The sequence below is a fragment of the Gorilla gorilla genome, chromosome X (assembly GCF_029281585.2).
Source record: "Gorilla gorilla gorilla isolate KB3781 chromosome X, NHGRI_mGorGor1-v2.1_pri, whole genome shotgun sequence".
Classification (NCBI taxonomy): Eukaryota; Metazoa; Chordata; class Mammalia; order Primates; family Hominidae; genus Gorilla; species Gorilla gorilla.
The window spans coordinates 141,254,849-141,271,308 of NC_073247.2; the positions used below are offsets into that span (position 1 = coordinate 141,254,849).

At 41.5% G+C, this 16,460-nt stretch overlaps 1 protein-coding gene across 11 annotated transcripts in view; it reads left to right on the top strand.

The window, feature by feature from the left end:
- Window positions 1-8,646: 8,646 nt before the first annotated feature.
- The window catches only part of OCRL (OCRL inositol polyphosphate-5-phosphatase), a 59,458-nt gene continuing 51,644 nt past the window's right edge, over window positions 8,647-16,460 (top strand). For 3 of the 11 annotated variants that reach the window (XM_055376309.2, XM_063703044.1, XM_063703045.1), the window contains exons 1-2: window positions 15,919-16,087; window positions 16,333-16,412. In XM_055376309.2, coding sequence (XP_055232284.1) covers window positions 16,049-16,087; window positions 16,333-16,412 — 119 coding nt within the window. In that variant the 5' untranslated portion in view covers window positions 15,919-16,048. Of the gene's footprint in view, window positions 8,752-15,819; window positions 16,088-16,323; window positions 16,413-16,460 lie in introns of those variants that run through there. The other 8 variants (XM_055376313.2, XM_055376314.1, XM_004064838.4 and 5 more) reach the window with 7 other exon arrangements.

Here is a 16,460-nt window from a genome sequence, read left to right on the forward strand (position 1 = left end):
TATATTTGCTCTATTTTCACCTCTGGTACCTCTCAGGTAGCCAATGTGCAGGAACCCTTCTCTTACCTTCACCACTGCATTTTTAAATTCCTAGGGGACAAGGTTACCCACCGAACCTGGGGCAACATGTGGTAGGCACTCAATATTAGTAATTGAAATGAATTACTGTGATTTTTTGGCACAGGTTCTATTTGCACCTCCATTATTATTTGGTAATAATACAACACATAATATGAATGATCATGGATATAAAATCATTTCGTGATACAGAATCAATCAGTGTCCATCAGCAGGTGAATGGTTAAGGAAAATGTGGTCTGTATACACAATGGAATGCTATGTAGCCATAAAAAAGAATGAAATGTCATTTGCAGCAACATAAATGAAACTGATGTTTATTACGTTGCACAAAATAAGCCAGGCACAGAAAGACAAATATCACATGTTCTCACTCATATGTGGGAGCTAAAAAGTTGATCTCATGGAGGTAGAGAGTAGAATGATAGGTACCAGAAGTCTGGGAAGGGTGTGTGGGGTTGAGGCGGATCAATGAAGAGAGGTCGGTTAATGTGTACAAACATACAGTTAGATGGAAGGAATAAGTTATAATGTTCAAAGTAGAGTAGGGTGACTCTACTGAACAAACAATGCAATGTATATTTTGAAATAGCTAGAAGAGAGGACATGAAATGTTCCCAACACATAGAAATGATAAATACTTGAGGCAATGGGCACCCTAAATACCCTGTCTTGAGAAGGACCCTTAAGGACAGCAACAGTGGAGGATTTATTTTTCACCATGTTGCAGCTATTGAAAGATAGAATTCCTCTTTCCTTGCATGGGGCTGCAAAGGAGAAAAGCTCGAGAAATATTTGTTGTGTATTGGTATGTCCCTGCTTTCAAGTCAGTTTTGTTCCACTGTATTTCTCATTGTCAGTGTACATTATTTCAGTTACATCGTGGGTTAAATGCACTTTTGTGAGGAAATCTGGGAAACTCACATCCCTTTATAACACCTTTTTTTTGTGGGGACATGTGTTCCATGTTCCAAAAAAAGAATTTAAAAATTTATTTGGGGGCAGAACATATTTGTACGTTGGCAATTTTCCATGCATGTATAATGCAATCCTTCCTTTTCAAGATGACGCGGCTGAAAGTGCTACCAAGTATATGAATTTGGCTGGAAAGGTCGATGCTTGGTCAACAGACCTTGCCACAGGATTCATGTAAATATTGCCCTTTGGCTTGTGGCAACAGCTGCTATTTACAGAGCATGTGCTATCCTTATTTGTAAATCTGCCTAAAATTCATGATCTGTAGACTTTGTTCAACAAGAGTCATCTCATTTCTGAGCCTACTCAACACCTTGCTCTATCTGCTACTACTTTCCCCAATTATGTCTTTTCATTTGAAATGGTCTTGGATTGCTCTATTCCATTGGGGTTGGAGAACAGAGCAAACTTTTATAAAGAACTGGCTCTCACGCCTGTAATCCCAGCACTTTGGGAGGCCGAGGCAGGCTGATCACAAGGAGATCCAGACCATCCTGGCCAACATGGTGAAACCCCTTCTCTACTAAAAATACAAAAATTAGCTGGGTATGGTGGTGCGTGCCTGTAATCCCAGCTACTCGGGAGGCTGAGGCAGGAGAATCGCTTGAACCCAGGAGGCAGAGATTGCGGTGAGCGAAGATCAAGCCACTGCACTCCAGCCTGGCAACAGAGCGAGACTCCGTATCAAAAAATAAAATAAAATAAAAATAAAAATAAACTGGGAACCTCAGAACTAATCTTGGTCTACCGGTCAATACGTCCATTTTGGTAGATTATAGAGGTTGTTCAACAATCATTCTCGAAAAGCCAAACTTGTTTAGTAGCTACTAGAACATGTGTCCACTGGTGATATTAAATGTTTTACAAAGTTCATAAAGGAAAAGCCAAAGGCTTCGTGTTCCTTCTCTTATTTTGCATCTGAAATTTGTCATTGAAACCACAGTATGACTTAAAACCACATTGTGATCCGACTGATTAATGTTCCTCAGAAACTGGCACAAAAGATTCTGGACACACTGTCTTGCTTACAGCTACAGTAACCATTCTGTTCATATCAGTAAGCTTTCTCACTATTTTTTTAAAGACATTTATGATAGTGGCATTTTTGAAAATGTGATATTTCCTTGGTGATCTGTATTTTAAGGAAAAGGTCATGGTAATAACTAGTATATGTCTACCATTTCTTGAGCACCCACTATTGTATTAGGCACTGTGCTAGATTCTTTACATATGATATTGCTAATCCTCCAAATAATTCTATGAAATAAATATTATTATCCCTATTTTACAGATGAGAAAATGGAGATTTAGGCTAAATAACTCATCTAAGGTTCCACAGCTAGTAAGTGACATTCAAACCCCAGACTGTCTAGTCCAAACCTCGTTTTTCATCTTTATTAAGTTCACTGGTCTTCACAGGGCTTCCTCCTTGACAGTAGAAATTATACTGAGAAAATAACTGAAAAATATTTCTGCCATCTATCTCCATGGTGTTCCCTCTAAAGCAGCCGTGTCTGACCCTTTGAATGCAAGAACTTTTTTGCCTATCTGTGGTGGCGGATATCATGAAAATTAGGCATGGACCTTTTTTTTTTTTTTTTTTTTGAGTATCAGCTATCATTGGCATTAGTATTTTATGTGTGACCCAAGACAATTATTCTTCCAGTATGACCCAGGGAAGCCAAAAGGTTGGACACCCATGCTCTAAAGTAAACTCTCAAAACAGTAATGGGACTCAGGACAGTTTGTGCAAAGAAGGGGAGAGCGTAACAGAAAGAACTGAGATGTCCAAGAAGAAAGGATTGGCAAAACATTGTATAGTACATTCATAAATGGAATGTTATGCAAGCATTAAGAATGATTATGTGTTGACTAGACGCGGTGGCTCATGCCTGTAATCCCAGAACTTTGGGAGGCCGAGGCGGGTGAATCACAAGGTCAGAAGTTCGAGACCATCCTGGCCAACATGATGAAACCCCATCTCTACTAAAAATACAAAAAATTAGCTGTGCGTAGTGGCGGGCACCTGTAATCCCAGCTACTAGGGAGGCTGAGGCAGGAGAATTGCTTGAACTCTGGAGGGGGAGGTTGCAGTGAGGCGAGGTGGCACCACTGCACCCCAGCCTGGGCGACAGAGTGAGACTCCGTTTCAAAAAAAAAAAAAAGAATGATTATGTAATCAGGTATCTGTTGACATGAAAATATATTCCTGTATATTGTTAAGTGAAAACATACAGGCAAAAAGTTAGAATGATCCCATTTTCACCACACACACACACTGAAAAACACTATTTACATAAATGTATTTCCACAAAGGACAAAGCCTGGAAGGTTCTACTCCAAATGTTAAACCAGTAGTTACATACAGCAAGGTGGTGGGATTGTGTGTAATTTTTTTTTCTTATTTTGCTTTTCTATTCTAGTTTTCCTCAACGAAGGTGTTTCTTTATGTAATAGATAAATACCATTTTATAGATGAATCAAAACGTATTACTCAAAACTGAACAAGTTGAAATTAATCCTTAACAGAAGGAGTATGACCTTGTAGATAGGGTGAGTCAAAAAAACAAACAAACAAACAAACAAACAAACAAAAAAAACAGGCCAGGTGCAGTGGCTCACACCTGTAATCCCAGCACATTGAGAGGCCGAGGTGGGTAGATCATGAAGTCAGGAGTTCGAGATCAGCCTGGCCAAGAGGGTGAAACCCCGTCTCTTCTAAAAATAAAAAAAATTAGCTGGGTGCGGTGGCGGGCACCTGTAATCTCAGCTACTTGGGAGGCTGAGGCAGCAGAATCGCTTGAACCCGGGAGGCGGAAGTTGCAGTGAGCCTAGATCACACCACTGCACTCTAGCCTGGGTGACAGAGCAAGACTTCGTCCCGAAAAAAAAAATGAACAGAACAATTTCACACAGAAGAGACAATGCAGTAGTAACGTATAATGTAGCAGAAGCAATGTGAGTATTATACGGTTCACAATAATGTTACTTGATTGAGGAATGATTTTTGACATTGTTTTAGGTGGTATATAAAATGATTTTTCTACTTTTAAGCAATTTTGCAAAACTAGCTCAGGAAAAAAAATGAGATTTTCTTTCTTTTTTTTTTTTTTTTTTTTTTTGAGACAGAGTCTCGTTCTGTCGCCCAGGCTGGAGTGCAGTGGCACAATCCCGGCTCACTGCAACCACCACCTCCCGGATTCAAGCGATTCTTCTGTCTCAGCCTCCCGAGTAGCTGGGACTACTGGCGTGTGCCACCACGCCTGGCTAATTTTTGTATTTTTAGCAGATATGGGGTTTCACCATGTTGGTCAGGCTGGTCTCGAACTCCTGACCTCTTGATCCGCCCGCCTTGGCCTCCCAAAGTCCTGGGATTACAGGCGTGAGCCACTGCGCCCAGCAAGATTTTCTTAAATGCTCCCAACCCTGAAATTCTACCCACCCATACATGCCCTAAAACACAAAACACATGCTAAATAATCTGAATTGGGTTTGCTAAAGGCCCAATATTTTTTCACTATTTAATACATTTTATTTCCATTTAAATAAGTCAGAGTTAGTTTCTATTACATGCAAGTAAAAATTCTCATGGATGCACACGTTACCATTGATTTCCATGTATTTACTGTGTATGTAAAGGCACAATATTATCCATGGCGATATTATTAGAGGCAAAATAGTACAATTATTACCAGCTTTGGCTGTAGAGTCAGAAAGACTTGGAGTTCAGATTCTACTAAATTGTTTAACCTCTCTCTCCTCTGATTTGCATCTGTAAAATGGGTATAATAATACCTAATTCAACGTGATCTCATGAGGATTTAATGTAAAATATATGTATAAAACATTTAACATGATCCCGGCATATAACAGATACTCAGTGGATGGTAGTTAACAAAAAGAAAAAAGCAGGGTGCTGCTTTGAGTTTTGGCTAAGCCAAGGAAAAAGCCAGAATATGATAAAGTAAGTCTGAAAGTCAGTGCTAAACTAAAATAGGAATAAGGCGGAAGTGCTGTTTGCCAAGTTCATTTTCTCTGTTCATTATCATTTATCAGGGTCAGCAATTTGGTGCAGTTACACTTCCCCAAAGGTAAGTTCTGAAGAAAGGCAGTAATGAGAGAGAAGAGGGTTAGGCTACTTCTCTACTTAGACTGTGACTTTTTTGAGGACAGGAGTCATACTCGATTCGTCTTTGTTTAAAAAGAGGCCGGAGGGGCCGGGCACGGTGGCTCATGCCTATAATCCCAGCACTTTGGGAGGCCGAGATGGGAGAATCACCTGAGGTCGGGAGTTTGAGGCCAGCCTGACCAACGTGGAGAAATCCCGTCTCTAATAAAAACACAAAATTAGCTGGATGCGGTGGTGCATGCCCATAATCCCAGCTACTTGGGAGGCTGAAGCAGGAGAATCACTTGAACCTGGGAGGCAGAGGTTGCAGTGAGCTGAAATCATGCCATTACACTCCAGCCTGGGCAACAAGAGCGAAACTCCATCTCAAAAAATACGTAATAATAGTAAGAGGTAGGAGGGAAGGCAGTTCAGGGACTGGCTCCCTAGCTACACCATGCCCTCCCCACTCCACACATACCCTTCAGCTTCTATGTTGCCTTCTGGTTTCTCCCATTTCTCTTCCTTCAATCTTGTCCTGAGTGTCCATTCTTGCCAGATTTCACATGCATAATAATACACTTATATAACATTTTTCAGGGCTCTCCCCCAGCTTACCCACTGCATGTGGAACAAGATACCAAAAGACAAAAGACAATAATGTCTACATACACACACACACACACACACACCGCACACACTCTCTCTCTCTCTCAAAAAAAAAAAAAAAAAAAAAAAGGATTGGGTCCTTGTCCTGGGCCTAGATCAGTGGTTTTCAAACTTTAGCACATCAGCATCATCTGGAGGGCTTGTTAAAATACAGATAGTTGGCCCCACTCCCAGAGTTTCTGAATTGGTAAGTTTGGAGTGGGGCCAAGAATTTGTCTATCTGACAATTTCTCCACTGATGCTGATGCTGATGCTGTTGGTCCAGGGACCACACTTGGAGAACTAGTGACCTAGAACAAGGACCAGCAAACTTTTTCTGTAAAGGGCCAGGTAGTAAGTATTTGAGGCTTTACAGATTATAAAGTCTTTGTCACAACCGCTAAACTCTGCTGTTGTAACATGAAAGCAGCAATAGACTATATATAGGTAACCACATGAACATGGCTGGATTCCAATAAAATTGTTTTTATGGACACTGGAATTTGAATTTCATATAACTAAATATTATTATTCTTTTGATTTTTTAAAACAATTTTAAATGTAAAAACATTCTTAGTTCAAGGGCCATACAAAAATGGGCTTCAGGCTGTGTTTGCTGACCTTTGCCTGAAAGAGACTCATTCTCCGTGGAAGACAAACACAGGTGGATGAAAGAAGACTTAACAAAGCAATTAATATATGAGAATGTCTTTAACCTCAATAGTCATCAGGGAAATGCAAGTTAAAACCACAATGAGGCCCAGCACAGTGGCCCATGCTTGTATCCCCAGCACTTTGGGAGGCCAAGGCGGGTGTATTGCTTGAGCCCAGGAGTTCGAGACCAGCATAGGCAACATGGCGAAATCCTGTCTCTACAAAAATAAAAAATAAATTAGTCTGGTGTGGTGGCATGCACCTGTAGTCCCAGCTACTCAGGAGGCTAAAGCAGGGGGATCACATATCCTCGGGAGGTCGAAGCTACAGTGAGTCATGGTCATGCCACTACACTCCAGCCTGGGGTGACATAACGAGACTCTGTCTCAAAACAAAACAAAACAAAAACAATGAGATACTGCTGCACATCCATTAGAATGGCTAAAATGTTTAAAGACTGACAACAGCCAGAGCTTGTGAGGATGGGGACTCTCATAGAGTGCATGTGAAAATGTAAATTGTACAACCACTTTGGAAACCAGTTTGGCAGTATTTATTAGAGTTGAACACATATGCACCCTTTTGTAGTAGCGACACAGAGATGTGCCACCTAGATTCTGCTTTGAGGAAGAACATGCTACTCAGGTATGCGGGGGAGGTACAGTCAGCAGATAGCCTCCAGCTGTCAGCTCCTTGAGACTCTACCTTAGCTGCAAAGAGCTGCTTCACCCGAAGTCACACTCTTCCTAAGGTGACCATTTCAACCTGACACAGAACACACCAATGGGCTCTACTGGTTCCAAAACTCAGTGCCAAGTTAGCTCAAGCTTTGTCAGCCTTGTATCATAGTTCATCTCTCTTGCCCAATACTACTCCCTCTGCCTTCCTTCCACTGGTATTGATCCCTAATAAACATCTTGCACCCAATATTTAATCTCAGCTTTTGCTTCTAGAGAGCCCAACCTGTGACATCTTTCACCCCACTAGGATAATACACCCCAGAAGTAATCATTCATATATGCACCGAAAACCATGTACAATAATGTTCTAGGCTGGGTGCAGTGGCTCATGCCTGTAATCCTAGCACTCTGGGAAGCTGAGATGGGTGGATAACCCAAGGTCATGAGTTCGAGACCAGCCTGACCAACATGATGAAACCCCATCACTACTAAAAAAAAAAAAATTAGCTGAGTGTGATGGCGCATGCCTGTAGTCCCAGCTACTCGGGAGGCTGAGGCAGGAGAATCGCTTGAACCCAGGAGGTGGAGGTTGCAGTGAGCCAAGATCGCACCACTGCACTCCAGCCTGAGTGACAGAGTGAGACTCTGTCTCAGAGGGGAAAAAAAAAAGAATGCTCTTATCAGCTTTTGTTTGTAATAGCCAAATGCTGGAAACCACCTAATGTCCATCAACAAGAGAATGAATGAAATCCGAATACAGTCACACAATAGAATATTGTACATCAATGAAACTGAAGGGCATCTATATACGACCACATGCATGACATACTATTGGCTGAAATAAGCAAGATATAAAGAATACATACCATACAATGCCATTCATATAAAGTTCAAAAGCAGGCAAAAGTTTTAATGACTGCATTCATAAGCAATAAAACTATAAAGAAAAGCAAAGAAATGATTATCACAGAACTCAAGATAATGGTTATGTCCAGGGATGACCTTCAAAAATTTTAATGACCACTATGGCATGGACTTTGACCACTCCAAACAGACAGAACCTTTTGTACCTCACCAGGGAATGCTGGCTCAATGCGACCCTTGGTTTAATTCCGGGTGGGAGAAGAAGGAATGATCAGAGAAAGGCACCTGTTTTGGGTGCCTGGCCCAGAAGCGAAATTGGAAGCTGAAGTCTTGTATTGTTTGCACTTTCAAAGTGCTAACAATGTTCAATTTTTTAACCTGGGTAGAGGTTACATAGACATTCACTTTATAATTATTTGTTAAACTGTACATACACATTTTATGCAGACTAAAAGAAGAAAAATTAGGCACACCATAGAAAAATATAAAGAAGTATTTTATAAATGTTTTTTTCAAAACGTGACTATAAAGCACTGAGGAGATGGTGCTGAGTAGCGATAAGAATGATCAGAGCTCATCATGTGCTTGTTCATTCTGTAACAATATTGTACAAAACAGACCTTGAAAAGTTCCAAGAACTTCCCTAAGAGGTACACAGAGACACTGTTATTCAGGAGGGAGCATTCCTTTCCAGCTGAGAGGAGACAGGAGAAAAGCTTCAAAGAAGGAAAAGCTTCATTTGAGGTGAGCATTGAAGAATAGAGGATTCCAGCAGGTACAGTTGCAGAGGAGGTTGGAGAAAAGATATAGCATTAGCACTGAGATGGAGTGAAGAATAAGTGGCATGTGATCAAGAAATTAAATAGTTACATTGGTTAGAGCAAAACTTCCCAATTTGTATTGATGCTTAACACACTTAGGATAATTCTAAATCACTCATTATTTTCTGTAAGGGACAGTTATACACTCCACAGATACCTATCGAAATGCTACTGTGCCAGGTACTAGGTGCTAGGTATACAGCCATAAGCAAGACAGACAAGGTTCTGGAGCTTATGCTGCTTATGTCTGGATTTAATGCCTTTCTAGAAGCAGCATTCTTTCTGATGGCAGAAAGCAATCCTCCACCTAAACTCAGTCAATTCATGTTTAAACCCAATTAGATATAGGATTCACCCCCTCCCTCCTTCACGCCCCACATGTTGATTTTGAACTCCAGAGTTTATGCAAGACCGAAATAACAGTGGTGGGGAGGAGGAACCCACTTCTCAGGTTCTTGGTATATTCTGCACTGGGCTTCCTTGGGATGTGCAGTTATCCTGTCTTCCATCCCTGCTGCCATCCATTAGGGGGGCCAACTGCCCATCAGGCCTCTAATGACATGGTCTTTACTTCTACCAAATGTGGCTTCTTCTCATCATGACCACAAGATTCCAGCTTTCAAATTCTCTTCTGGGCTGGGCGTGATGGCTAATACCTGTAATCCCAGCACTTTAGGAGGCCAAGGGAGGGTGAATCACTTGAGCCCAGAAGTTCAAGACCAACCTGGGCAACGTGGCAAGACACTGTCTCTTAATTTTTTTTTTAATTACCTAGACATGGTGGTGCACATCTGTAGTCCCAGCTATTCGGGAGCCTGAGACAGGAGGATCACTTGAGCTCAGGAGTTCAAGGCTGCAGTGAGCTATGATTATGCCACTGCATTCCAGCCTGGGCAACAAAGTGAGACTCTGTCTCTAAATAAACCAAAGCATTCTCTTACTTTCCTGCTCTACTCCTTCTTCTCAGTTCTGAGGCTCTTGTCTACTGAGGGTAGAGGTATGGGTTGAGGAACATAACACATCTTTCTCAACAGAGACTCTTTCCAAATCTTCCTGTCTTACACCCTGGACTGAGACTTAAAATGATAACCTAAAAACTAAGAATATATTTTCCCCTTCCTTTGTGACACCTGCATTAGAGATAAGACCAGCCTCATGTCTCCCTAACTGCATCCAGAAGGGTCACATGATTGAGAGTAGCAGGGAGCTCAGGCAGCCTTCATAGGTCATCCCACTATATCCATCACAGTATGGTTGAATGTTACTAGGCCTTGCAGCATTCACAAATAGACAAAAACCCTTTTAAAGACCTGAAATTGGAATTATTGAATTTTGTGCTTCAAAAAATATCAACCTGCTTACTTTAATAATTTTTGCATTTTGTTTCTAAATAATGATATTAGAGATCTCATCATTTGACTTTGTAGATGTGGATAATTTTTTATTCCCAATAAGTGAGAAAACAAATTGTATTTAGCCATAACTCAATTTTCTTTTTAAGGATTTCTGAAGTGCTTGAGAAATTTTTATGAGCTATATAAGAATTTTGATCAGATAAATGCAGCTTCTGGGTCTGATGAGTGTTATCTTGGGAATTTTTAGAATTGTAACCATTTTATGCTCTGAATTCAATCATCAGCATGTCTTTGATTCTTTATGGATATATATTAAACAGCTTATGTATCATTTTTTATAATTTAACACTCTATAAAGGTCAAGACCAAGATGGCAAGCTAGCAGTGTTCAGCTAAATGATCGACTAAGTATTTGAGTCACGGACACATCCATTTGATTGCCACTAACTGCTGCACATGTTCAAATCTGAAGGGAAATGATGGGCAGAGCATAAAGTTTATAAAGAGTTTCCTTGGGAGATAACTCTGGAATGATGCATTCAGGACAGATCCTTGGAGCTTTAATGCCAGGCTGATGCCATATTCTTTCAGTTCAGCATCTCCAATTTCTGAGAGGAAGAAGCAAGCAGGCCTGGGCAATGCTGACCTGCCTATGGGATTCACTAAGCAGAAAGGAGAGCCTAGCCTTGGTGAATGTGATAGGGGTAGAGAATGAAGGAAATTAAGAAACTAGCCCGCATAGAAATAAAGTAGTAAAGGGAAAGAAGGGCCTGGAGGGCATTGTGTGCCGAAGGAGGCCAGTTTTTCCTGCTTGCTGTGCCTGTTGCCATTTCACCAAGAGTATAGGTGATAGGCTGTGGCCCCAAGTAATGAGCTTTTCTCACCCCAAACTCTATAAGGAATGAAAATAGACATAAATAACATAGAAATGTGTAAGTGGAAATGTAGAAATGCAAAACAGAAATATGTAAATAAAAATGAATTCTTTATGTTGCTCTGTATGGAAAGCCATACCCATGCTGGATTTGTGTATATGAAAAGGGAGGCTTTTCAACTAGTGGGGATTTAAAAATAAATGAATCATTTATGCCTCCACTTGGCCTGCCTTCCAGCCTCTGGCTGCTGACTCACCTATGCAAAATCTTCCTTCCCAGCCTCATCTATGTTAGACAGGCCTGTTTTTGCCTTCACAGGCCCTAAACACTGTCACTTGTGGAGACTTCAGCCAACATCATAATAAACATATTAAAATGCATCCACATCCTGCATTAAACATTTATATTTTTGCTATAAATTTTTGAAAACGCTTTGGTAATTTTGCTTTTGAAATTATTTGTCTGTGCATAACTAATTTAATTTACATGGCTGTGATTTCTCCATAAGAATTACATGTACTTGGGAATTCTTGGGAAGTGAGAAGATCCAACCTAAAAATCGTCTTCAAATATAATGGGTTTTTAAATGCATAATAAATTTAACTGTTAATGAACTTGATATACTGTTCTATTTTGTATGCCATTTAATTATTATTTTTGAATTTGTCATTTTAGTATTTTGTAGCCTTTACTTAAAAACAAATTTTTTTAGAGACAGAGTCTCCTTCTGTCGCCCAGGCTGGAGTGCTGTGGCACAATCATAGCTCACTGCAGCCTTGAACTCCTGGGCTCAAGTGATCCTCCTGCCTCAGCCTCCCGAGTAACTGGGACTGTAGGCACATAACACCATGCCCAGCTAATTTTATTTTATTTTATTTTTGTAGAGATGGGGGTCTCGTTAGATTGCCCAGGCTGATCTCAAACTTCAAATGGTCCTTCTGCTTTGGCCTCCCAAAGTGCTGGGATTGTAGGTGTGAACCACTGTGCTCGGCTCTAGTCTTTTTTAAAGATCCTGTTTTTTTTAATTTTGTTTCTGAAAAGCCTGTAAGTTCTAGACACTTAGTGATAGTTGCCTAATGGATAAAAGACAGGCACTGAGCACCCACTGAATTTGTGTGTGTTTGTGTATGTGTGTACGCGCACGCATGTGCAGATGGTGGTGGTAAGGGTGGTGAGATTTATGTTTTCTTGAAGCCAGAGTTTCATTTATTTGAATTTTATTCAATTGTCTTTTAACTCTTTGCATTGGAAGCCACTTATATGCAACCATCATTTCCCCTGTGAGAGACCTCAGTTTTTAGTGTCCTTACCTCAATATATTTTAATTTCCACACAACCTCTTATTCTTCACTTAACAAATATTTATTGAGTGCCCACTATGTGCAATGCACTGTTTAGGTGCTGAAGATACTGTAAAGTTGGAGGAAGAAGTATCTCGCCTTTTCCCTAAGGCCGATTCCGCCATCTCCATCTTGGATCTTTGTCCCTCTCAATTACTGAGGGATTTTGCTTGCAACCTTACTGCCTCTCTCTTCTAGCATCTTAAAAGGCCCCCTCTTTGTTGGCTCCTTCCTCTTTGCTTTAAAGTGGCTTCAGGCTTTGTCAACAACCTCTGTTTGACCCTTCTAACTAATTTAATTAAAATTGTACTTCGTTCCTTTTTATTTCCAAACCTCTTCAATCTGTGGTCTCTTGTCTCCATTTTCTCAAAATACAGTTCCTCCTCAATTCCCCATAATCTTGTTTCTATCCTCACCACTTATTGAAACCAAACAATTATTGGTCTCCAGTGAACTCCTTGACACGTCCAAAGAAAGTCTCTTTGGCCCTCATTTTCTTGTCCTATTTTCAGCATTTGATACTGCTAACCTCCCCTGCATATTCCTTCTTTATCTTTCGTTTTCATTGACTGCAAATGATTTTCAGTGCAGGAAAGTACATGGAATAACAGAACCAATATATGTACCCACCACCCAGTTCTATCAAATCTTGCAACATCACTTTTCAGATTCTGTTTTGAGAAATAAATATCAGATGTATTTGATATTCTCTGTATGCCTCACCCCGAGTGTCAATCCTCTCCCTCTCTTAAATTTGGTGATCATGCCCTTTCATGTTTTATATACTATTACAGTACTACTCATCTATGTAGCCATAAGCAATAGATGATATTTTCAGACTTTATATACACAGTATACTGTACATGTTTTGCAATTTGCTTTTTGCTCAACATTATATTTTTGAAATTTAGCTGTTACTACCCGTAGCTCAAATTCATTCATCGAGAACACCATTATTTATTCATTCACCTGCTGACATTTACTTGGCTTCCATTTTTGAGATTACAAATAATACTGCAATGAACATTCTTTTACATGTCTCTTTGTGCATATAAAAGGTAGGGTTTTGCCAGTGTCTATATCTAGAAATAGAATTTCTAGATTGAGGGGTATTGCCTTTATTAGACATCGTCGAATTGTTCTTCATAGCAGTTCTACCAACTTAAACTCCTTCTAGCCGTAAATCAGAGTTCTACTGCTAGAACTTCAACAACACTTGGGGTTGTCTGACTTTTTAAATTTTCACAAAACCGATGGTTGTGAAATGGTATCTCGTGGTTTTACTTTTCAATTTCCCTGAATAGTAATAAAGTTAGGCATCTTTTCATGTCTTTATTGGCCATCTGGGTTTCCTTGACTATGAATTACTTACTCAGATATTTTGTCAATTTTTCTATTAGGTTTCCTTCTTATTTATAGGAGTTCTTATATATCCTGGATACCAAGTCATTCATTCATTTAATCAATATTTTTCTAGCACCTACTTGGCTCCAAGAATGGTTCTAGGCACTGAGAATGCAGCTATGATCAAAACAGACAAAATCCTTGCACTCATGGAACTCAACATTCTAGCGGGTGAAGGTAAATGACCAATAATATTGATAAATAAAACAGAAGTGGTAGATAGTGATACATAAGCAGGGAAGAGGGATAGGGAACATGTATGTGTGGTGATGGAGAAGGGGATTGTTGAATTACAATTTTCAATAAAGTGGTCTAGGAAGGCTTCAGTGAGAAAGTGACATTTGAGCAAAGACCTGAAGGAGGTGAGAGTACATGCAGAGTGAACAGCAAGTGTAAAGGCCCTGAGGTAAGAGTGTGCCTGGCAAGTCCTAGCAACAACAAGGAGTCAGTGTGACTAAGCAAAGCTAGTTAGAGAGAGTGGTGGGAAATGGTGGGAGATGTCTGAAAGGTGATGACAGCTTGTCTTTTTTTTTTTTTTTTTTGAGACAAGGTATTGCTCTGTCACCCAGGCTGGAGTGCAGTGGCGCCATCACGGCTCACTGTAGATGTGACCTCGCTGGTTCAAGGGGATGCTCCCACCTCAGCCTCCTGAGTAGCTGGGACTGCAAGCACTTGCCACCACATCCAGCTAATTTTTATAGTTTTTGTAGAGACAGGGTTTTGCCACGTTGCCCAGGCTGGTCTTGAACTCCTGGGCTCACGTGATCCTACCACCTCGGCCTCCCAAAGTGCTGGGATTACAGGCATGAGCCACTGTGCAGGCCAGTTTGTCTTTTAACTTGTTTATATTGTCTTAAAGTACATACATTTTGAAATTTCATGTAGCTAAATGTCTTATTCTCATTCCATATTCCAAGCTCATACTCAATTTTCTTTTCTGAAAGTTATAAAGTTTTGCTTTTCACATTTAGATCTTTAATCCACCTGGAATTGATTTTTCTTCCATGGTTTGAGGTAGGGGTCTAATTTTTATAATTTTCCATATGGATAAGCAGTAGTCCTAGTACCACTTAGTGGATAATCCATTCTTTCCCCACTGATTTGAAATGTCCCACACGCTGCATATCAACCTTCCATATATGTGTGGTCTGTTTGAGGGATTTATATTGTGTTTCATTGATTGTCTATCTCCACAGCATACTTTTAATTACTACAGATTTACAGTCACTCTTGATATCTAGTGTATTATAGATTCTGGAGCAAATGAATAACACGATCGAAAAACTAGTTTGGGAAAAATATTTTTATGGCTGTCAACAGAGTAAACATGTCAAAGGAAAGAGTAAACCCAACAGGATTTATTTAAAGAAAAGTGCAATAACCCAGATAGGCTATCACAAGGGCTTACAATAAAGTTATGGCAGTGTGAATGGAGAGAAAATAAGGAATCTAAAAGTAATTCCACGTAAAATATTAACAGGGTGTGTTGACTGATTGGATATAGAGATTAGGAGGGGGAAGACGATATATGGCTTTCCAGTGAAAGATAATGAGTTAGTTTTGTGACACAGTGATGTGTTAACAATGGACTCTATTAGGTAAGAGGTCTGGGCCAGGGATATATATTTGGACATTGTCTAGTTAGAGGTGAACTGGAGGGGACGCAGCGGAGGAGCAAAGGTCTGGGCTTTGGGGAATTCTCCGATTTAGGGCATGGAAGAAAGAAGAGGAAAGGAAATGGTAGGATAACCCACACGGGACATTATAACCTTAAGAAATATATATATATATATATATATATATGTATTTTTTTACTGAATGATGTGGGTCGTATTGACACAACAGGTTTGAGATCTCCCATAGGTATGACTGTGTTTTGTTTCTGTGGCCTTCAAAGTCCTCAGAACAATTTTGATGTCACAGGTGGCATTTAAAACCCATTCCTTGCTGGACCTGGTAGAGACGCCCCCAGTCCGTCAGGTCTCTCGCTGCAGTTCCGCAGTTTGACCGCAGGGGACGGAATCTGCGGCGGCCTGGAAAACTGGCGGGGGCGCGAGGCGCCGCTCTCTCTTGGGTCAGATTCTCAGCTCCCAGCTCCCCGCTCCCGGCTCCCGGCGCCCGGCTCCCGGCGCGGAGCTGTTCCTCAAACGACACGCAGCCGAGGTGGGTGGGTGTGGGGACGCGGGAACCAGTGTCGTCGGATCCGCCCGCAGTCCGCTGTCCCGCTGAGCCCGGAGGCCGCCTGAATGGAGCCGCCGCTCCCGGTCGGAGCCCAGCCGCTTGCCGTATCCGCCGGAGAGAAGGGGGAGGGGAGGCCGCGCAGGGCCGGGGGTGGGGGTCGGGGGCCCTGCGGAACACGGTGGGGCGGGGCAACCGGGTGGCCCAGAGGCCGAGCAGAGAGGGGGAGGGGGCCGGCGCGGGAGACGAAGCCGGGCGGGGCGGGGTGGGGGGTGGAAGACCCCGTTCGCCCCGCAGTGCACCACTCCTCCCCACCGCGCTTCCGAAGGAGACCCTTGACTAGCGCCCGCATACTGTCGAGGGTATGGAGATGAAGGGTCCTCTCCGGGAGCCCTGCGCCCTGACCCTAGCCCAGAGGAACGGGCAATATGAGTAAGTAACCACCTGATTCCCACAGAGGGGGGGAGCCTGCCATTACCT